The 24,522-nt window shown below is 36.8% G+C and overlaps 1 protein-coding gene across 4 annotated transcripts in view; it reads right to left on the bottom strand.

Moving 5' to 3' along the window:
- Nucleotides 1-24,522, bottom strand: part of UBR3 (ubiquitin protein ligase E3 component n-recognin 3) — a 240,113-nt gene that overhangs the window by 43,863 nt on the left and 171,728 nt on the right. For all 4 annotated transcript variants that reach the window (XM_014785872.2, XM_014785873.2, XM_087435378.1 and 1 more), the window contains one exon: nt 12,048-12,153. In XM_014785872.2, the coding sequence (XP_014641358.2) occupies nt 12,048-12,153 (106 nt within the window). The remainder of the gene's footprint in view (nt 1-12,047; nt 12,154-24,522) is intronic.

The raw sequence follows: 24,522 nt of genomic DNA, 5'->3' as shown, positions 1-24,522 counted from the left end.
ATTTTCCCTTTTTTTTTAAACCAAAGTGATTATCAACACAATGAAATTAAAAGAAAATAAGGAAATAATTTTCAGGAAGATTAGAGAAAAAAGTATATTATGAGAAATCTATATCATTAGACATAGAATTTTATGTTGGAAAAGTATTAAAGTGAGAAAATAGAAAAAGATACTTTAATTAAAAAAATCTAATATACAGATATGAAACCCAAATGACATTATAATCTAACATTATAAGTTAGTGAACTAATGAATCATAAAAATGAGAGCAAATATTGGGGGGGAGGATCAATCAGATTTTCTAGAAATTCCTCAGATCTCTTAGTATTAGGAAAGGAAGCACAGAGTAATAGTTAAGAACTCAGCCTCTAGAATCAGAAAGATTTGGATTCAAACGCCAGCTCTATTCCTTAACAGCTGTGTGCTCTTAAAGAACATGTTAATTAACTTTCCTAAGCCTCAGGTTCCTTGTATGTAAAAATTGGGATAACAATGCTATCTAGTGCGTAGTTATGGTGACGATTAAATGAGACTATATATGCAAAGCACAAAAATGCCCAGCATGAAGTAAGCACTAGATAAGTGTTCACAGCATTTACCACTATCCTAATGGGTATTAAATCTAGGGCTTGAAAAGAAGACAACTCAGCAATCAGTGTTATGGGAAGCCTAGTACCTATGTCTGTTCTTGAAGCTTTTAATTCACCAATACTACATGTTAAAAACCTCTTGTTTGCTGAACATCTTTAGACTCAGAGAGTTAAGCATTCTAATACTTTATTTGCACACCATCCTTGCCCTTGAGTATGCAAGTCTAGCTAGGAAAGAAAATTACTAGTTAATATCAAGAAATGTGATTTTCCTTAATATAAACAAGCAAAATACTCAGAGCTTGCTAATTTTGTCTATAAACACAAAAAACATACATGCACGGTTTTATTTTGTTTTTGTTTTTTTGAAAAGTAGCAGGATATATTCATAGCCTCAAAGTATCTCCCCACAAGATACTTACTAATTACAAAGGGTAAAATAATAACTTTGCAGTGGAAAAATCTGACAGATACTACTTTAGCCAAATCATCAGTTATCATCAACAGTAATGAGACAAATGAACAGCATGTGCCTCCTGATATGATGCACTAAAAAACATACAACATTACTTATGTGGTATTTTTGCCAAGTTTAACTTGAATCTAACCACAAGGTAATATCAGACAAAAACAAATTGAGAGATTCTACAAAATAATTGGCCTGAGCTCTTTAAAACAAAAAATGTTTTGAAATGTCATGAAATACAAAAAAAAAAGGTCAGGAACAGTTTCAGATTAAAGGAAATAAAGAGAAATGATAGCTAAATGCAATCACGATCCTGAATTTTCTTGGCACTATATTTGCATTTCCCAGGACATTACTAAAACAACTAGCAAAATCTGAATAGGTTCTGTATGAGGTAGGGATCATTATTAATTATTTCTCATATGACTATCCAATTAACCCAGCACCATTTATTATAAAGACTATGCTTCCCCCACGGCTCCTCAGTGCCATCTGTGCTATAAATACAATATCCAGATATGTGTGGGTCTGGTTTGTTGTGTTTGTTTTATTTGAACAAACAAATGCAAATTTATTTTCTCATGCCCCCCACCTTGATTACACAAGTGGTGGCATAAAGGACACATTTTCTACTCCTGGATTTATTTTTCTCTTAACACTGTATCTTGGTGGAAATCTTTCCATATCAGTCAACAAAGTGTTTTCTTACCTTTCTTTTCTTTTCTTTTTTTTTTGTAGGTCTGTTTTAATTTACTATTGTAGGGAAGGCCAAGCAGTAGAACATTTGATAGCTATATGAAAAAAAATAAAACTGGATCTATTCCCTATACCACACATCATGATAAATTCCAAATAGATTAGAGATCTAAACATAAAAATTGAAGCAATAGAAATATTAGAAGAATCATATATCTAATAAGGGATATATAGAGAACTCATATAACTCAACAGCAAAAAAACAAATAATCCAGTTAAAAATGGGCAGAGGATCCAAAAAAGACATTTTTCCAAAAAAGACACATAGATGACTAACAGGTACATGAAAAAAAAGGTGCTCAACATTACTATCATCAGGGAAACACAAATCAAAAATACAATAAGATTCACACCTGTTAGAATGGCTATTATCAATAAGAAAAGAAATAACAAGTGTTTGGACTTCTGGGTATTGATCCAAAGAAAACAAAAACACTACCTCGAAAAGATATATGCACCCCCACGTTCACTGTAGCATTATTTACAACAGTCAAGACATGGAAGCAACCTAAGTGTCTATCAACGGATGAATGAATAAAGAAAATGTGATACATATATATATAGTGAGAATATATATAGATGTGAGAATATATATATATTCATAAAAAAGGATATCTCGCCATTTGTGACAACATGGATGGAACTTGAGGGCATTTATGTTAAGTGAAATAAGGCAGACAGAGAAAGATAAATACCATATGATCTCACTTATATGTGAATCTTAAAAAAAAAAAAAAAAACGAACTCACAGATACAAAGAACAGACTGGTGGTTGCCAGAGGCAGGGGGTGGGGGATGGGCAAAATGGGTGAAGGTGGTCAAAATGTACAAACTTCCAGTCATAAAATAAATAAGTCCTGGGGATGTAACGTATAGCATGGTGACTATAGTTAACAATATTGTAGTGTATATTTGAAAGTTGCTAAGAGAGCAGTAGATCATAAAAGTTCTCACCACAAGAAAAAAAAATTTATTACTGTGTGTGGTGATGGATGTTAACATAGACTAATTGTGGTAATCATTCCACAATATATACAAGTGACCAATCATGTTGTACACCGGGAACTAATATAATATGTCAATTATATCTCAATTTAAGAAAATAAAGAAATTTAATTTTAGAAGAAAAACTGAGTGAATTCTTTTATAACTAGGGACTGGGAAAAGGCCTGAGTCAAAATGAGTCAAAATCCAGAATTACTAAATGAAAAGATTAATAAATGACTATGTTAAAAAAAACTTTCGGGGCCTGCCTGGTGGCACAGTGGTTAAGTTTGCGCAGTCCGCTTTGGTGGCCCGGGATTCACAGGTTCTGATCCTGGGCACAGACCTATGCACCGTTTATCAAGCCATGCTGTGGCAGGCATCCCACATATAAAATAGAGGGAGATAGGCACAGCTGTTAGCTCAGGGCCAATCTTCCTCAGGAAAAATAGGAGGATTGGCAACAGATGTTAGCTCAGGGCTAATCTTCCTCATCAAAAAAAAAACAAAAACTGCATGGCAAAAAAATTAAAAACATCATAAAGTAAAAAGATATTTGACAATTTGGTGAAATATATTTGCAACTTATAACACAAAGGGCTAATAACTATTATCCATAAACATGTCTTTACAATGAAGACGAGGGGCCAGCCTGGTAGCGTAGTGGTTAAGTGCACCACTCCACTTCGGCGGCCCGGGGTTCGCAGGTTCAGATCCCAAGCGTGCACCAATGCACGCGCTGATGCACCACTTGTCAAGCCATGCTGTGGCAGCATCCCATATCAAGTAGAGGGAGATGGGCACGGATGTTAGCCCAGGGCCAATCTTCCTCAGCAAAAGAGGAGAACTGGCATCAGATGTTAGCTCAGGGCTAGCCTTCCCCACCAGAAAAAAAAAGCAGAAGAGTAGTGACGAAGAGTAGTGATGTCAGCATCATGGCGGATTGACCTTCCCCCACTGAACTCTCCCCCTCTAAGACACAACCAAAAGGACATTCATATTCCAACATAAGCTATTCGCACAACACAGGGGACATCTGAGGCACCCAGGCAGCCGTACACCTGAGAACTGAAGTGCTAGAATCCCCAGAGTAAAGGGAAGGAGGTAAGAGGAGTTCCCTTCCTTCCCCAAGGACTGTGACCTTGAGACTGAGACCATGTGACTCTCGGGGTGGGGGTGGGGGAGGGGTGGCTCTCTGCAGGAAAACTTGCGCTCTCCAAGACGCCGCACAGCCCATGGGGAATCCCCCTACAGAGGGAGCAGAACTGTTGCAAGGGTACTTTCAACAAGCTAGCCCCCCAGGAGAGCAGAGAGCGACAGTGAGGTGAGAGATTTCTGAGATCAGGGAGGTGAAAGTAAGCGCCCCTCGCCCACCTGGCCCGCCCGGCTGCTGCTTCAGCACAGCGGCACTTCAGCTCAGCCGCACACCCAGAGGCAGCGGCCCCCATGCGTTCAGACCCTACCACTGGCGAGGCGTGCCCTGCCACCAGACGCAGCAGCCCCCAGGCGCCCGGGCCCCACCAGTGGTGTGGTGTGCCCATCACCGCCGCCAGAGGCAGCGGCCCCCAGGCAACCAGGCCCCACCAGCAGTGGCAGCACTACCGTGCCCCACCCTCAGAGGCAGCGGACCCCAGGCGCCTGGGCCCCACCAGTGACACGGTGTGCCCGCACCCCTGCACCAGAGGCTGCAGCAGCTCAGGCCCCACCATGCCACAGTCCCAGCTGATCCAGCTGGATCGTGACATGGCCCCAGATGCCCCAGCTCCACCATGCCACAGCCCCAGCTCCTTTGGCTCGACTGTGCCCGGCCCCTGCTGCATCAGCTCAACTGGGCCCCGCCCCCAGCCCCTTCGCCTTGACTGCTCCCCGGCTCCAGCTGCTTCGGCTTGGCTGTGCTCAGGCTCAAGGTGACTCGGCGCCAGCAACTTTGATCCAGCTGCACTCCAATTCCAGTTTCTGTGGCTCAGTGGTCCTCCAGCTCCTGCTTCTTTAGCCCAGCAGCGCTTTAGCTGCAGCTGCTTCAACCCACCCACAACCAAGCCGCAGCTGCTTCAGCCTAGCTGCGCTCATCCCAGCTGTTCCCACACTCCAGCTCCAGCTGTTCCCATGCTTCAGCCCCAGTAGCCTCCACTCAGCCGTGCTTCAGAGCAGCCGTGCTTCAGCTCAGCCATGCCTCAGCTCAGCTGGGGGTCAATCAGAGCACCCGCAGATTGAGGTGGGCCAGAATATACAGCCCTTGACCCCCACCCAGAGGCAGAAAGAGGAAACTGCAACCATATATTTTCACTATGAGGAAAAATAAGCCAACACCGACAGGCACTATGCATAAATATATTAAGTCTCCAGACCAAAAGGAAAATGACAACTGCCTAGAAGTCAACCTGGAAAGCACAGAAATGTATAACCTTAACAAAAGAGAATTCAAAATAGCCATCACAAAAAAGCTTAATGAAATACAACAAAACACAGACACAAAATTCAATGAAATCAGGAATTTCTTCACAAAAGAGATTGAAACTATAAAAAACCAATCAGAAATCTTAAAGATGAAAAACACAATAGAGGAGATAAAGACAAAGCTGGAAGCCTTAAGCATCAGGGCTGACAATATGGAGGAAAGAATTGGAAATATTGAGGACAGCAATGAAGAAATGCTCCAGATGGAGGAGGAAAGAGAGCTAAGACTAAAAAAAAATGAAGAAACTCTCTGAGAAATATCCGACTCAATTAGGAAATCCAACATAAGGATTATAGGTATTCCAGAGGGAGAAGAGAGGGAAAAAGGAGCAGAGAACTTGCTCAAAGAAATAATAGCTGAGAACTTCCCAAACCTGGGGAAGGAGCTGGAAATACCAGTGAACAAAATAAACAGATCTCCTAAATATATCAACACAAAAAGACCCTCTCAAGGCATAGAGTAGTAAAGCTGGCAAAAGTCGATGACAAAGAAAATATTAAGGACAGCTAGACAAAAAAAAAAATACATACAAAGGATTTCCTATCAGCCAATTTCTCGACAGAAACTTTACAGGCTAGGAGAAGGTGGAATGATATATTCAAAATTGTGAAGGACAAAAACTTTCAGTCAAGAATGCTCTATCCAGTGAAAATATCCTTCAGGTATGATGGAGAAATAATAACTATCCCAGATAAACAAAAGCTAAGGGAGTTCATTGCCACATGACCCCCACTACAAGAAGTGCTCAAGAGGGCCCTTATTCCTGAGAAAAAAAAGAGAAAGGGGACTCAAAGCTTTGAACAAGGAGGAAAATAGGTTGACAAAATCAGAAAATTGCAGCTTACTATCAGAATAGATTAGCAAACATTTAATTATAAAACCCAAGATCAAGGGAAGGTAAGTACTAAAAATAAATATATCCTCATCATGTTAAACACAAACTCACAACACAAGAAGGAATAAGATGTGACAACAACAACTTAGAAGGGGAAGAGGAAAGGAATCGAATTGACTTAGTTGAAGGAAATAAGAGGCCATTAAAAATGGACTATCACATCCATGAGATTTTTTTAAACAAACCTCACAGTAACCACTAACCAAATAATTAAAACAGAATCACACATGATACAGACAGAGAAAATTAAGAGAACTCCCATACAGAACGACCAAACCAAACTGGTAGTCCAAAACACACAGGACGAGAAACAAAAGAACCGGAAAAAGAGCGATAAAATAGCAACAATAAGCCCTCATATATCAATAATTACCCTAAATGTAAATGGACTGAACTCTCCAATCAAAAGACACAGAGTAGTGGGATGGATTAAAAAACAAGACTCAACAATATGCTGCCTCCAAGAAACACATCTCAGCTCTAAAGACAAACACAGGCTCAGAGTGAAAGGATGGAAGACAACACTCCAAGCTAATGGCAAACAAAAGAAAGCAGGTGTTGCCATACTTATATCAGAAAAAGTTGACTTCAATATAAAAGAGGTAATGAGAGACAAAGAGGGGCAATTTATAATGATAAAAGGGACACGCCACCAAGAAGACACATCGCTTTTAAATATATATGCACCCAACACAGGAGCACCAGGTACATAAAGCAACTATTAACAAACCTAAAAGGAGATATTAACAACAACACAACAATAGTAGGGGATCTTAACACCCCACTTTCATCAATGGATAGATCATCCAGATGGAAAATCAATAAGGAAATAATGGACTTAAATGAAAAACGTGATGAGATGGACTTAATAGATATATACAGAGCACTCCATCCAAACACAGCAGCTTACACATTCTTCTCAAGCGCGCATGGAACGTTCTCAAGAATAGACCATATGTCGGGAAACAAGGTATGCTTATATAAATTTAAGAAGACTGAAATCATAACAAGCATCTTTTCCAACCATAACACCATGAAGCTAGAAATCAACTACAAGAAAAAAACTGGGAAAGTGACAACGCTGTGGAGACTCAACAACATGCCACTAAACAACCAATGGATCATGGATGAAATTAAAGGAGAAATCAAATCACATCTGGAGACAAATGAGAATGAAAATACACTGTATGAACTCATATGGGACGCAGCAAAAGTGGTCCTGAGAGGGAAACACATAGTAATACAGGCCCACCTTAACAAATAAGAAAGCCCAAATAAGCAACCTCCAAGTACGCCTAACAGAATTAGAAATATAAGAACAAACAAAGGCCAAATCAGCAGAAGGAGGGAAATAATAAAAATCAGAGCAGAAATAAATGAAATTGAAATCAAAAAAACAGCAGAAAGGATCAATGAAACAAAGAGCTGGTTCTTTGAGAAGGTAAACAAAATTGACAAACCCTTAGCCAGACTCACCAAGAAAAAAAGAAAGAAGGCTCAAATAAATAAAATTAGAAATGAAAAAGGAGAAATTACAGCAGATACCACAGAAATACAAAAGATTATGAGAGAATACTATGAAAAACTATATGCCAACAAATTGGACAATGCAGAAGAAATGAATAAATTCCTAGACTCATACAACCTCCCAAAACTGAATCAAGAAGAAATAGAGAACCTGAATAGACCAATCACAAGTAAAGAGACTGAAACAGTAATCAAAAACCTCCCAAAAAATAAAAGTCCAGGACCAGATGGCTTCTCTGGAGAATTTTACCAAACATTCAAAGAGGATTTAATACCTATCCTTCTCAAACTATTCCAAAAAATAGAGGAAGATGGAACACTTCCCAACACATTCTATGAGGCCAACATCACCCTGATACCAAAGCCAGACAAAGACAATACTAAGAAGGAAAACTACAGACCAATATCCCTGATGAACATAGATGCAAAAATCCTCAACACAATATTGGCAAACTGAATACAGCAATACATTAAAAAGATCATACACCATGATCAAGTGGGATTTATACCAGGGACACAGGGATGGTTCAACATCCACAAATCAATCAATGTGATACATCACATTAACAAAACAAGGAATAAAAACCATATGATCATCTCAATAGACACACAGAAGGCATTTGACAAGATCCAACATCCATTTATGATAAAAACTCTCAACAAAATAGGTATAGAAGAAAAGTACCTTAACATAATAAAGGCTATATATGACAAACCCACAGCCAACATCATACTCAATGGGCCAAAACTGAAAGCCATCCCTCTGAGAATAGGAACAAGACAAGGGTGCCCACCCTCATCACTCTTATTCAACACAGTACTGGAGGTGCTGGCCAGAGCAATTAGGCAAGAAAAAGGAATAAAAGGAATCCAAATAGGCAATGAAGAAGTGAAACTCTCACTGTTTGCAGATGACATGATCTCATATATAGAAAACCCTAAAGAATCCATTGGAAAACTATTAGAAATAATCAACAACTACAGCAAAGTTGCAGGGTACAAAATCAACTTACAGAAATCAGTTGCATTTCTATATACCAAGAACGAACTAACAGAAAGAGAACTCAAGAAGACAATCCCATTTACAACTGCAACAAAAAGAATAAAATATTAGGAATAAATTTAACCAAGGAAGTGAAAGACCTATACAATGAAAACTCTAAGACATTATTGAGTGAAATCAATGATGACATAAAGAAATGGAAAAATATTCCATGCAGTTGGACTGGAAGAATAAACATAGTTAAAATGTCCATACTACCTAAAGCAATCTGCAGATTCAATGCATTCCCAATCAGAATCCCAAGGACATTCTTCACTGAACTAGAACAAAGAATAGTAAAATTCATATGGGGTAATAAAAGACCCCAAATAGCTAAAGCAATCCTGAGAAAAAAGAAAAAAGCTGGAGGCATCACAATCGCTGACTTCAAAATATACTACAAAGCGATAGTAATTAAAACAGCATGGTACTGGTACAGAAACAGACACACAGGGGGCCGGCCCGGTGGCGCAAGCGGTTAAGTGCACGCGCTCCGCTGCGTCGGCCCAGGTTCCGCCAGTTCAGATCCCAGGCGCGCACCGACGCACCACCTGGCAAGCCATGCTGTGGCGGTGTCCCATATAAAGTGGAGGAAGATGGGCATGGATGTTAGCCCAGGGCCAGTCTTCCCCAGCAACAAAAAAGAAGAGGAAGATTGGCAGATGTTAGCATAGGGCTGATCTTCCTCACAAAACAAAACAAAACAAAAAAAACAGACACACAGATATCAATGGAACAGAATTGAAAGCCCAGAAATAAAACCTCACATCTCTGGGCAGCTACTCTTTGACAAGGGAGCTAAGAACATACAATGGAGAAAGGAAAGTCTCTTCAATAAATGGCACTGGGAAAACTGGACAGCCACTTGCAAAAGAATGAAAGTAGACCATCTTCTTTCTCCAAACAAAAAAATTAACTCAAAATGGATCAAAGACCTGAAACTATAAAACTCCTGGAGGAAGATATAGGTAGTACACTATTTGTCATCAGCCATAAAGGGATCTTCTCGAATTCCATGTCTTCTCAGACAAGGGAAACAAAAGAAAAAATAAACAAGAGGGACTTCATCAAATTAAAGGGCTTCTACAAGCCCAATGAAACCAGGATCAAAATGAACAGGCAACCCACTAGCTGGGAAAAAATATTTGCAAACCATATATCCGACAAGGGATTGATCTCCATAATATAAAAAGAACTCACGCAACTGAACAACAAAAAAACAAACAACCCAATCAAAAAATGGGCAGAGGAAATGAGCAGACACTTCTCCAAAGAAGATATACAGATGGTCAACAGGCACACGAAAAGATGCTCAACATCACTAATCATCAGGGAAATGCAAATCAAAACCACACTAAGATATCATCTTAAATCCATTAGAATGGCTATAATCACCAAGACAAAAAAACAACAAATGCTGGAGAGGCTGTGGAGAAATGGGAACCCTAATCCACTGCTGCTGGGAATGCAAACTGGTGCAGCCTCTATGGAAAACAGTAGGGAGATTCCTCAAAAAATTAAAAATAGAAATACCTTATGATCCAGCTATCCCACTACTGGGTGTCTACTCAATGAACCTGAAATCAACACAAAGAGGCTTATGGACCCCTATGTTCATGGTAGCATTATTCACTATAGCCAAGACATGGAAGCAACCCAAGTGTCCCTCGACGGGATGATTGGATAAAGAAGATGTGGTATATATATACCATGGAATACTACTCAGCCATAAAAAAAAAAATTGTCCCATTTGCAACAAGGTGGATGGACCTGGAGGGTATTACGTTAAGCAAAATAAGCCAGAAAGAGAAAGACAAACAGGGCATGATTTCACTCATACGTGGAAGACAAACCAACACAGACAGATAGAACTGTTTGGTGGTTACCAGGGGTAAGGGGGGTGGGAGGTAGGAGGTGGGCACAAGGGGTGGAGGGATGCATTTATATGGTGACTGACAAACAATAATGTACAACAAAAATTGCACAATAAAAAAAAAATAAAGAGAAAAAAAGACTAACAACCCAATTTTTAGAAATGGGTAACAGGTTAGAGAGTTCACAAAAACAAATGCAAATGGGCAGGAATGGAAGATAGATGTCTCTGAAGTTACTTTATTACCTGGTTTTTACTTTGGAAAAATATGTTTTACATAATAAAAATAAATAAATTAAGGGAAAAATAGCAGTCTTTAAATATTGAGGAAAAAACCGAACTGAAACAAATGAGCCTAACTATAAATCAAGTGATGGCATAACCACACAAGAAAAAAATTACTTCAAATTACTTAAAAACATAGTATTTTGACTGTATATCTCTAGTGGTATATATTCTAAGGACAAAAGAATTTATGGTTAGTAGTAATATTTGTTTTAATAATTGTAGTCATACTGCAGGTTATGAATGATGTTAATATCATTAGAAACCAAGATTTTCAGAATAAGAGAAAAAAGATGCAAATAATAAAAAAGTTAAGAAATAAAATATAATCTTGCAATCTCATGTTTGAATTACAAATACCAGTAAGTACTCAAGATCTTTTTCTCCATTAAAAAATATTTCCTAACTCTGTCCACTGGAATGGTCTATAAGCAAAGATAATCCAGTAATAACTTTGCGTACTCCTAACTATCCAGATTGTGATCTCTAAATACCATTTCCCATTAAAGAAACTACATGGATAAATGGCTAATTCCAAGTATAGAGTGGGAAATACACAAAACAAACCTGGGTCAACTAATTGTGCCAGAAAGCAAGAATATTATCAAAGACTATCTGGATCACATCAAAGTACAACAGTCAACCTAAAAAGGGATTCTCACTAACCTAAAAGACAGCAGTTTGCATTGAAAAGAAGAACAGCTGAACTGGAGTGAAATACATCAAATACATAAAAATCCCCGAGACTATAAAACAAACAACCAACCACAACCTATTGGTCACCCCTGGAAGTTACTAGAGCATCAACTTGGGTTATCAAGGGTTGTTAACATCATTAGGTGAAAGGCTGATGGTGAACTTCACAATGGAGGGATCAGGTTAAGGCTACCCAAACCCACTGGGTCCTGACATAAAAAGAAGGACAACCAGCTACTATGTGCCTCTAGTTGAATGTTTTATCTGCATAAAAACCAACGGGATTCTTTACAAGATTTTCTCACTTGGTAGGAATTTTTATGCAATTTTTACCAAGAGTATAATGGATAACTGTTTTCAATTTGTATTATATTTTACTGCATTTCATAAGGAAAATTCCCATATTTATAAAGAATTTCAATCCTATTGTTTTTCAAAAAGTTTTAATTGACTTTAATCTTTCAATAATACTTACTGCGAATTCATCTCTCCTACTAACTGTGTGAGCTTTCTCCAGGGATTATACTCAGAATCAATGCTATAAAGTCGCATGTGCAAGGCTAATACATGGAACAGCTGATCTAAACAAATTGAAGAAAAGGTAATTAGAAATTTCACACAATTCTTCCAGAACAAAATTCAGACAAAATTTTTAGTTAATTCATAAGGAAATGTTTCCTATCTTTATCATTATAATTCAACAAGTTTAAGTACTGACTACTTCACCGTGTCTTTTAAAGTAAACTCTGAAATATACATCCAAATAATTTCTACAGAATCTGGACTGTCCTTATGCTCAGTCTTAATACAGGAATGGCTTGTTTTTCTCATCTCCTATCACAGACCTACTTTTCCTTGACTTGATGCTTCAGCCTTACCAACTTGTACTTTTCACTATTGCGGTCTCCTCCTGTCAAAATTTACTATTATCTTCAATATGTGACCCTGGGTAATATGGATGATAACATCCATATAAAATCACTGTTGGGTGAAATTCTCTCTTTGCCTAATATTTTCCCCTAAATCCTCTTTAGATTGAGCTGTGACTTCATTGTCTTTTGAATCAACATGAGACAAAATAACTGAAATCAGAGTACTATTTAGAAGCTCTATTCCAGATGTTTTCATTTCCTCTATCCAAACCATAACAATAATCTACCAATCTTAGCTTTCAACAAAATTCTGCTAACGACATTTAGAAGGAAAAAAAAAAAAAAATTTTTTTTTTTTTGTGAGGAAGATCGGCCCTATGCTAACATCTGCCAATCCTCCTCTTTTTGCTGAGGAAGATTGGCCGTGGGCTAATATCCGTGCCCATCTTCCTCCACTTTATATGGGACGCTGCCACAGCAAGGTCTGCCAAGTGCTGCCTCAGTGCGCGCCCGGGATCCGAACCGGCAAACCCCAGGCCACCACAGTAGGGCATGCACACTTAACCACTTGCGCCACCAGGCCGACCCCAGAAGAAAAATTTTTGCTCAAAATTTTAAAATTATCCAGAAGACAATCCTAAATTTTGCTTTCATATCACATGTCCTTTTTTTGGTATAAATGACAATGACTAGATTAAATTATTCTGCCACAAATACTCAAAAATAGTTGTGACTCAAAACTTATTTTCTAGAAAGATAATACTTCTTGACATATGATTGAAATTCTTTTTTTTAATTACATAAGTTTCAGGTATACAACATTATAATTCAACATCTTATACAGTGAAAGGGGAAATTAATTCTTAAAACCAGAAAGATAAGTTAGCCAAAGGACACATATATTGTCACTTATTCTCTAAATTAAAATAGTTAAAACTAAAAAAGATTTTGTTTCTCTGAGCAACTGACTTAGAAATCACTATAATTTAGATTAATTTAAGATCCATCAATATGATTCGTGCATGTGTGTGTGTGTTTGTGTCGCAGTAGTAGTTGTTTTGGGAAGCTAGTGCGAGACATGAGAGTTATAAGATGAGCAAAATAACTATTCCACTGTGTGGAGCAGGGTAGAGGAAACGGGGAGAGCTGAATTCTAATACTCTGCACATTCACTTCTGTCAAGTGTCAATCAGATCTCTCTATAACAAACAGAAGAATCTAAATACCTTACCCTGCCTCACCTCCTGTCTACAAGTCAATGTATAATCTAAATCCTCTCAAAATTTCTTCATCCTATTAATAGCTAACATTAGCTGAGTATTTATTACATGCCAAGCACTATGTTAATAATCACTTTACATAGATTATCTCAATTTCCACAAAAATTCTACTAGGTAGGTAATATTTTTATCCCCCGTTTTGAGACAAGTAAGTTTCCGAAATTTCCAGTTTTTCCAGTAACTTAGTTCTATTAATAACATTGAGAACAAGGGACATTTTTAGCAGAGAAATAAAGATATATTGGTCATTTTTATTTTATTTCAATTCAATTACACGTAAGAGATTGTTTTCACTAAGTACATAATTTGTAATTTTTTAAAAAGTGCCTAAAACCATAAAAGTGTTAAAAAACTAAAATCTTCTAGCAGAAAAATATTAACTCAAATTGCAAGGTGGGGAGTTTTGCATTCTTTTCATATGTGTTAACTGAATCAAAAAGCTCTTTTTAATATTTCCTTTCAAGATGAAAGCCAAGCCTTTTAAAGTTTACGTGATTTAATCAAAAGCATGCAAGTTGCACTTTTACTAACTTGTTTTGCACTGAAACCATGGCCAGCAGAGAAATAATGTTGCAATCTGCTATTTTCCCAGCCTCTACCATAATTAAAGAAATACAAATGTTAGAAGGAAACTTTTTCATCTACTTATATTCCCTCATTCAATAGATGAGGAAATAGGCCCAGAGAAAGGAAATACCTTGCCAGGTCACCACACATGCACACACACACGCACACTCTCACTCACACTCACTCACCTTTTCATTCCTATGAAAAATTGAGATTATAACCCTTTTTCTAAAGCTATTAATAGAATATATAACAAAAGTCTTTGATACTGGCTTTTACTAGAACTGAAGAATACTAATATATCTAATAAGGTACATCTACCTTTCAAAAACCATCCTGGAAATTGCAGATAACTTCAGTAGGAAACATAGAATCGGCCAAAAAACAGTCAGTACCTGTCACTATGTTTATACGATTTACTGTGTGTTGTCAAAATTTATTCTGAGACCTATCAGTAATAATAAACTCTAATATTCATTTAGCAGCAAAAATATCTCATACTAAACAAATGCTGACAGTAGTAGATGCAGGATAAGGAGAACCTATAATCATAATCAAAAAGTCAAAAACTAAAAAATCATGGAAAAATGTATTAAACACCAACTGTACGCATGATATCTAAAAAGTTGAAATATAATTATATCAAGAAAGCATATTATTAAAATTTTGAATAATAGCAAAAAGAACAGATAACTCCTTTTCTGTAATGACATACTTTAAAGTTCTAAAATTAGATCCACGTTTATGAAAGGGTTTGGAAATGAGAAACATTATTAAATTAACTTATAGGTGTGCTGTGATTTCAACAGACGTATAGGAGGCACCACTGTCTAGTGGGAGCAGGAAGTCCTGGATTTGAATCCAAGCTCTGTACTGTCCATGTGTCCTTGGACAGATTAGTTTTATTATCTGTAAACTGGGGATAATCCACCTTTCTGGGCTTGTTATATAGTTAGAGTAATAGGATACATCTGTAAGTGTGTAGATAGCTGTGCTTACATACTTGTACATACATACATGGTTTCTAAGAGTAAATTCTAAATAATAAATTTAACATTTATAAACGAGATTTTACGACCAAAATTAGAGATTATGATTACATTAGAAACATCAGCATAAAACTACCATTCCACAAAAAAATATTAACATATATTTTTAACTCTCTTCTCTCTCCTCCCCTGAACTTTTGGTGTCATTTTTCCCTGGTTCTCCCTCAGTTACTTTTACACGCTCTTCTTCCTCTACTGAACCCTAAAAACAGACATTCTCCATAAGAAAGGAAAAGGGATCCCTTCTTAGTCCTCTTTCCCTCACACACTACTTCACCTAAGCTCAAGTTCCACTCCTACCTATAAGTTTACAATTCATAAATTTCTCTATCACCTCAGATGTTCCACAGGCACCAGAAAATCAATATATCCCAAAGTAAACTGATTATATAGCCCAGCCCAGCTCCAATGTTCATTTCCTCTTGTAATCCCTATTTGAGTGTATGACACCACTGCCTACACAAACATCCAAGGAAAAATTTGGGAGTCATCTCATCTCCCACATCCTTGCCCTCCATTGCCAACTTAATTGGTTGGTTAATAGATTACCAACTCTATTAGTTCTGCCTCCTGTGATCCATCCTCTTAGGCTCCACTCCATTGCTACATCATTTCTCAACTGGATTACTCAATCCAGTGCTCATTCAGCTTTATGTCTTCTGTTTCACCCCCTTCCAGTCCCTGTAAACAATGTCTATTCACATTATCTCATAATTGGTTGGTGAACTGCTAAAGGAATAGACATAGAAAGCCCTTCACGAGCTAACCCCTATCTTCTTTTTCAGGTTTATTTCTTAACCTCCTTTCTTCCCTTTCCAAGTATTCCTTAATGTGTCATGTTGTCTCACTCCGTCTTTGCAAGCTGTTCTCTCAGCCTAGAATAGTACCTTCTTGCCCTCCAGGCAAACTTGATTCATCTTTCAAGAGCCAGTTCAGGGCCGGCCCCGTGGCTTAGCAGTTAAGTGCGTGCTCTCCGCTGCCGGCGGCCCGGGTTCGGATCCCGGGTGCGCACCGAGGCACCGCTCCTCCAGCCATGCTGAGGCCGCATCCCACATACAGCAACTAGAAGGATGTGCAGCTATGACAGACAACTATGTACTGGGGCTTTGGGGGAAAAATAAATAAATAAAATCTTTAAAAAAAAAAAAAAAAAGAGCCAGTTCAAGTGCTCTCTGCAAAGTTTGCTCTAATATTTTACCTGAGACAGATCTGATCATCTCTTGCTTTAACCATTCTCTATACCTTGAGTTAATTCTATTTTAGCACTTCTTATACAGCCTTGTAATTATTTTTCACGTTTTCCTCTCCTATTAGATGGTGAGATCTCCCTGAAGAAGATAATTGTCTTTTCCTCTTTAAGGCTAGCTAATGCTCGATATATAGTAGTATTTTTTTAAAGTACGCTGAATACAGTACGAATAAATCAACAATCTTGTAAAAAAAAATCATAAATATTTGCATAAAATTCATGATAGATTTACACTCTTCCTTTTCTGTCATAATGACATAGTGGCTCAGCACCAAGAAGTAGGTCAATTAATCAGCCCTAATTTCATTGCGCCAAAAAAAGAGTGACCTCTCAACTGTAACTCCTAAAGCAGACTTGACCTACTTGCTCCCAACATCTTCTTCCCCATGCTGGTTGCTGTGACAACTCACCTGGGACAAAGAATTCTATTTTCTGCGATACCTAATCAAATTCTTTACAACTGTGACAAGTCTAAGGTAGTATAATGTGCTTAATCACAAGATAGACATATCATAACTAAAGCCGAAAACCCTAAAAGACTGGTTAAAAAACTAAGAATTAATTATAAGAACTCAGCTGGAACAAAAAGGTAAGATATAACAATCTCTTTTATCTTTATCAATATTAATAAGACTATTTTACAAAAAAATCTATAAAATAAAGACAACTCCAACATTATTATAAAATCAAGAGTTTTACATGTATGACTATGAATACCATACACACACAAAAAAATGATACTATGCCAATTTTTATGACTTCAGGAATATCCACTTAAGGAAACTGAACCCAAAGTTGTTTTATGGTAAAATTTTTGAAAAATGCTTTTGAAACAGATGTCCTTTGAGCTCAGTTCCAGCTTGGAAATTCTGTGTCTCTGTCAGTTATTTCTAAACATGTAAGAAATCTAAAACCGGTAGATTACGTCTTAGGATAACTCATACTGGTCATTAAAATATATATACATATTAAAGAGAAGAGTTATCCTAAAGATATTATAAATTGGTTCTATCTTAAATTGTACCACTGTTAAAATTTACCTAAGGTAAACTTAACTGGGTCTGTATTTCCAGATCATTCAAGATTTTAGTCCTAGCAGTCTGGTTATCACGGGTTAAATAACTGTCAATAAAAAAGTCTCCACTAGCCATGGGGTGACAGGAGCTGACTAATCTTTCCCTATCCCATTCCTCACTACTCCAGGCAAGACAGGGCAGGGAATAAAGTGGCAGTCATGGTAGGAATTTTAAAGGGTTAAGAAAAAATTTAATAATATAAAATACTTTAGTTTATATATCTAATACCATCTGATTCTTACATTACCCATGATAGACATGTTAGACAGTCAGCACCAATATCATCATCCCCATTTGCACAATAAGGTAAAAAGGTGATTTTCCAAAAATCCAACAGATAATAGGACTAGAACCAAGATCTTCTAACTCCAACCCAGTGCCCCTCCCAGGTATGTATAAGCATACCTAGCAGATACTGCAGGTTGGTTCCAGACCACTGTAATAAAGTGAATATTGCAACGAAGCAAGTCACATGAATTTTTTTGGTTTCTCAGTGCATATAAAAGTTCTGTTTACATTATACTGTATTAAGCCTATTAAGTGTGCAATAGCATTATGTCTAAAAAAATGTACATACCTTAATTTAAAAATATCTTATTGCTAAAAATGCTAACCATCATCTCAGCCTTCAGCGAGTCATAATCTTTTTGCTGGTGGAGGATCTTGCCTCAGTGTTGATGGCTGTGGACTGAGCAGGGTGGTGACTGCTGAATGTTAGGGTGGCTACAGCAACTTCTTAAAATAAGACAACAATGAAATCTGCTGCAATTGACTCCTCCTTTCATAAAAGATTTCTCTGTAGCATGCAATGCTGCTTGGTAGCAATTTACCCAAAGCAGAACTTCCTTCAAAATTGGAGTCACTCCTCTCAAACCCTGCTGCTGCTTTATCAACTAAGTTTATGTAATATTCTAAATCCTCTGTTGTCATTTCAACGATCTTCACCAGCAGTAGATTCCATCTCAAGAAACCACTTTCTTTGCTCATCCATAAGAAGCAACTCCTTATCCATTCAAGTTTTATCATGAGATTGCAGCAATTCAGTCACATCTTCAGGCTCCACTTCTAATTCTACTTCTCTTGCTGTTTCTACCACATCTGCAATTACTTCCTATACCAAAGTATTAAACCCCTCAAAGTCATCCATGAGGGCTGGAATCAACTTCTTCCAAACTCCTGCTAATGTTAATATTTTGACCTCTTCCTACGAATCACGAATGTTCTTAATGACATCTAGAATGGTGAATCCTTTCCACATGGTTTTCAATTTACTTTGCCCAGATACATCAGAGGAATCACTATCTACGGCAGCTATAGCCTTACGAAATGTATTTCTTAACAAATGCTGTTGGAAAAATGGCGCTGATAGACTTGGTCAACACAAGGTTGCCACAAACCTTCAATTTGTTAAAAAAAACTGTATCTGGGGCCAGCCCTGTGGCCTAGTGGTTAAGTTCAGCATGCTCCACTTCGGCAGCCCAGGTTCAGTTCCCTGGTGTGGACCTATACCACTCGTCGGTAGCCATGCTGTGGCGGTGACCCACATACAAAATTGAGGAAGACTGGCACAGATGTTAGCTCAGGCTGAATCTTCCTCAGGCAAAAAGAGGAAGATTGGTAATGGATGTTAGCTCAGGGCGAATATTCCTCAGCTAAAAAAAAACACACAGTATCCACGAAGGACAATAAAGCAAGAACAATAAAACAAGGTATGCCTGTATTCTATGCTGCTTCTAGTCAATAAAGGCACATGTAGGTTCGGGGGTAAGGTGGCAGAGCTTTGCTTACTTAGGAGAGGTTTTATTCTCCCATTTGAGAATGGGAAAATACCAAAGGAAGAGGCTGTCTTGAGTATTTTCCTACTTTCCATACTGTGTTCCTCTTCTGCCCCACGGAGTTCCTATGCCTCCACTCCCAGGCACACTATGTCATTGTTCTCTGGTTACCTCAACTATTACAGTATTAGTATTACTTTCATGGAATTACTCTCCTTCTGTTTTAAGGTTTAAATGACTAGCAGCCTCTCCTTTCACCTTTACAACATAGCATGGGACAACACGGGGTGGAGAGGGGCATAATTCTGCTTCCACATATAGGCAGTCCTAGGAAGGGTAAAGAAAAAGGTGAGTTCTTAGGACTCCTAATTTCCTCCTTACCAAAGAGGACGTACTCCATGAATCCAGGTCTAATTTGAGCACCTCATTTAAAACTGAGGAGCAGGAGGAAGGTGTCTAATCCCACTGCAGAAGAAAGGAGCTAGCTGCCCTGCCCTAAGCCAAGCAAAATCTCAGGACCCCTATGCCCTAAAAGTGGAAATTATTATCTGTGGTACTTAGCTCCTGAAATATGCAAATCATAAATGCAGAAAGGCCTGGTTACTGGGGCCACAAAGCATAGGACCTTCAGACCAGACTTCAAAGAACAGTTAAAGCCACTACTCTTAGCTCAAATTTTCCTGCCATATCCTTACCCTTCCAATCCAGGTCTCCCCAAATTAACAATGTGTTTTGTTCCCAATAGATAATAAGCTGTATCAGTCTTTAGGAATAAATCCCATTCTGTCCTTCTAACCTCATCTCTTAACAGATCAATAGAACGTGTGTCAAGTGCTTTAAAAAAAAAAAAAAAAAAGAGCTAAAAATGAACTTTAATCTTGCTTACGGTCTCCTTACTCACAACCCTCATGATAATGGTCATGTTGAAGTAGTAGAAACAGTCATGTTAAGATTTATAATCTATGAAGACTTGAACATATACGGCAAAATTGAATTCTTACGACAATCCTCTGGTTTGGTATTATGAGATACAGAATCCATGAGGTTAAATAGCTTGCCCCTAAACCATCTGCCTACTCATAAACAATGGAGCCAGGAGGCAATTTCTACATTTTTGTATTTATTTATGTACTTTGAAGTTATAATAATTTGGTAGCCAAATTTTCCTCTTCTTATATGATAATAAAGAGAATAGAATAAAAGTTGTGATTCAACCTATTTGTAGAATTCATAATTTTTAAATCTGAAAAAGACCTTAGTAGGCCATAGATACAGAATTTTACCACTGTTAAAAAATAAGGTCAGTCTACTTTAGAGCAATTTTGTGGTCATATTCAACAATTTCTTTATGCAGCCTTACTGCAGGGTGAAATTAACATCAAAATAATTTTCTGTAAATCTGAATTCACCAAAAATTCATTCTTTGAGTAACTAAAACTATTTTAAGTTGTCTGCACACATCTAAGCTGGATTGCTTTCTATAAATAACAAACACAGGGGGCAGTTATTCACTGTATGCATCATTTCCTGATAAGATCATAAATCATATCACAATTAAGTCAAGGCTCCCCAAACGAAAAACGTCAAAACAAGGGTTTGTCTTAACCTCTCTTGATGCAAGTTTAACTTTTAATTAATCTCTCTATAAAATCATGAAATCCATTTGTGATATGAAACTGTGGCTTCTTAGTTAAATTACAGTAATAAGTAGAAAGTCTCAGACTGAAAGATAGGGAAAGATGCTGTACTACCTAAATATAAGTATTTTTAAAAATTTATCCTCCAATATTAATAATTTATCAAATGACACCTCTTCCCCCACAGGCCTGTGCCATTGGTTTCAACAATTTCTACTTGAGAAATGCACTAAGAATATACGGCAAACAAGTGTTGAAAGCCTATGAACTTTACTGAAATCTATGGAGTTTCATATCACTTTCAAATCACTTGAATGAAAAAACTGAGTTATCTTAATAAAACATTATTCTTATAAAAAGTTATGCCTTCAGTTTTTACATTTGCTTTGTCCTACATCTGTGGCTAACCAAGTTGGTGATACCTATCAGTGTATATAACAATTTGTAACAAAAACTAAATTGACTTATATTTCAAAGACTTGTTCAAATGCCATGTCCACCAAAACCTTCAATGATTCTATCAGCTAGATGTGACCCCAAACCTCCAAATTTCCTAGAATTTTATCCGTACCCCTCTTCAGAACTTAACACTTTCTATCTTACAATAAATTATCTCGAACTAGTCTTATCTGTTGAACACAAGGTCCTTAATGCTTGACATTCCAGGAGATAAATAGGAAGTCTAGAGCTCTGACCCAGGAATCAGGAGCAGAACCGTGTGTGGGAGCTGATGCAGATGGCTCACACCCGGAGCAAGGGGGAACCAGCCAGCAAAGTGGGGAAAAATAAAGCAGAACAAACTGGTATCGAGGGAAGAAGGAATCAAGACTTGAGAAAATGTCTGAACAGGTGGCCCAAAACAAAATTAGGATTCACAGTGAAAGGTTGGCAAAAGAAAACAGACAAGATAATAGTCGGGTTTGCATGGCAGAGCCTGGAAAGACCCCAGTGCAACAGTGTGAAGTAGGATGTCCTTGACTAAGCCTAAGGGTGAAAGTTCTTGAAGGTTCTGCATCCTTTGGGACACTTAAGGGCAAGGGATATGTCTTACAAAACTGAATGTAGAGTCAGAAGAGTTGGGTTCAAGTGCAAGCTCTGACATTTTCCAGCTGAATGACTTGGAAGGCAATCACTCCAAACTTTAGTTTCCTTTTCTATGAAAAGGAGATAACACTTAGCTCACGTGGTCATTCTAAAGATTAAATAATGTATGTGAAAGTACTTTAAAACTACAAATGTAAGGTATTATTAAAATACCATAGAATGTTGCTACATGAATTAATTTTGCTCATTTTTTACTGTGGAAAATATCTCAGACATAACTTTTATTTTGATTGGTCGTTTTACCTCAATACTTTAAAAATTTGTTTGAATATGTAAGTGTTGAATGGCATTATTCCACTACAATATTATTCGATTTCTCAGTAAAATGTGACCATTATTTTCTACTTTCATTGTTGTAAAAAGAATAATCTTCTCCTCCTCCCCTCCACCTCTGTGCACGCGTGCCTGTATGTCTCTCTCTCTCTCTCTGTGTGTGCGTCCATAATTATCTATCAGGCATTGCTCAAGTCGTTCCAGACAAAATCTATAAATCTTTTCCTGACTAAACTAATCTTCAATTTCATCAAGAAGTTGTGAGAACATTAATCCGAAAGTGTGGTATTCTTAGAATGACAAAAATAAAAGTTCCCTTATGTTTAATTAGTAGAGCATTTCTTCACTCTTTCCCCAAAATATTATGAACAAAAAGAGAGACACTTTCAAAATGAGATATTTAAGAGGTAATGGAGAGGTAATGAATGAGAAAAGGAAAATACTGACTTATTAGAAGTCCCTAGAGAAAAGATAGAACTTTTGTTTAATAATACCATAAAAGTCCTACTGGAAGATGGAAAAAATGAGATATTGGATCTAAGATCCTATGAAACACCATCAATTTAAGTTCTGATGTTCAACATAAATTAGGTTTGAGTTAGGCTTGGGCAAATAACAAATACGTTAAGTTTATACACTTGCGAAAAGTGGGACGTTATATACAACATACAATATATTCTATATCTATGACTTACAGAGCCGCTTTTATAAGTATTAGAATAAATAATGCATAAGCAATTAAACAATAATAAATCATATGAAAACTAAAAACAAAAAACATCACGTTGTACAACCTAAATATATACATTTTTTATTTGTCAATCATACCTCAATAAAGCTGGAAAAAAAAAGAACTAAAAGAAAGCTAAAAACAGTATGAACTTATATTTAGGATGAATGTCATCACGACATTTTCTGTACTGGCACATTGTAATCTCTTATTCATTCAAGGGGGGGAAAAACAGAAATGAAAGTAGCTATCTGGAAGTAGCTATCTAATAATTTAAACTAAAATTGACACTGATAATTGAAGTGGTTGTTGCTAGAATTTGACCACTATTTTTAGGATCTGGATAAATTCATCATTTATAAGCCTCTGGATAAACTTAAGTACCTTAGAGGGAAAAAAATGAAGTAGTTTTTTAACATAAAACAAATTTCTTTACTAGAAATTCCTTTATTAGAAAATGCTTTCTAATATAACAGTTTCTGGAATATTATCAGCCAAAGCCAAATATCAATTAACAATAAATTAATAAGACAGAATAATTTATATAAGTGAAATTATAGTATCTGCTAATTCAAATAGATTAGAAGCTAAAACTCATGTATCAACAACTTCCCTTTTAGAATATAATACTAAATCACTGGGTATAAATAGGGTTTAAGTACATACATCAAGGGATCAATAAATACTAAAAAATAAATTCCAAAACCTTAAACTTCTAGGAAGCAAGTTAGAACCTAAAATATCAAAATCTAATACAACTAGTAAAAATTGTAAAAGTAACTCAATTGAAATTTCACATAAGTTTATATCTTTACGTTAGAAATCGCAATGTGTTTTTGATTAGTCCTTTGCTTTGAAATCATTCCAAAATTACATATATATCTTTTAAAAATAATATACATATATTTTTGAAAAACCAATGTGTATTGATAATTTTTAATAATTACTAATATTTTTAGCATTTAAGAAAATATTTTCATTTTTCAGAAGAATACATTATGCATTTTAAACAATTTTTATTTCCCACACCAATCACATTAGGTAATATTTTAACTCCAGTGATTTCAGACCAATAATTAGCTGTATGTGATATTAAATAATATCACTCCTAGTATTCACATTAATTCTCTAAACAATGACTAAATAGTGATAGTATCAAAACCATGCTCATGAAACATCTTCTCTAAGTTCCAAATTACACTTCCCTCAAACATATCCTTACAATTCAACCTAAATATACCCTCACAAAAAGTATTGAAGAATCATGCTCATTTGCAATATAAAGTATACTCATAAATAAAAGCAAACATCTACAATTTTAATACATTTTAATGTGCA

This window comes from Ceratotherium simum, chromosome 9 (assembly GCF_057802395.1).
Source record: "Ceratotherium simum simum isolate JZ-2026a chromosome 9, ASM5780239v1, whole genome shotgun sequence".
NCBI classification, from domain to species: domain Eukaryota; kingdom Metazoa; phylum Chordata; class Mammalia; order Perissodactyla; family Rhinocerotidae; genus Ceratotherium; species Ceratotherium simum.
The sequence above is the reverse complement of the archived record's forward strand: the minus strand, read 5'-3'. Positions and strand labels throughout refer to the sequence as shown.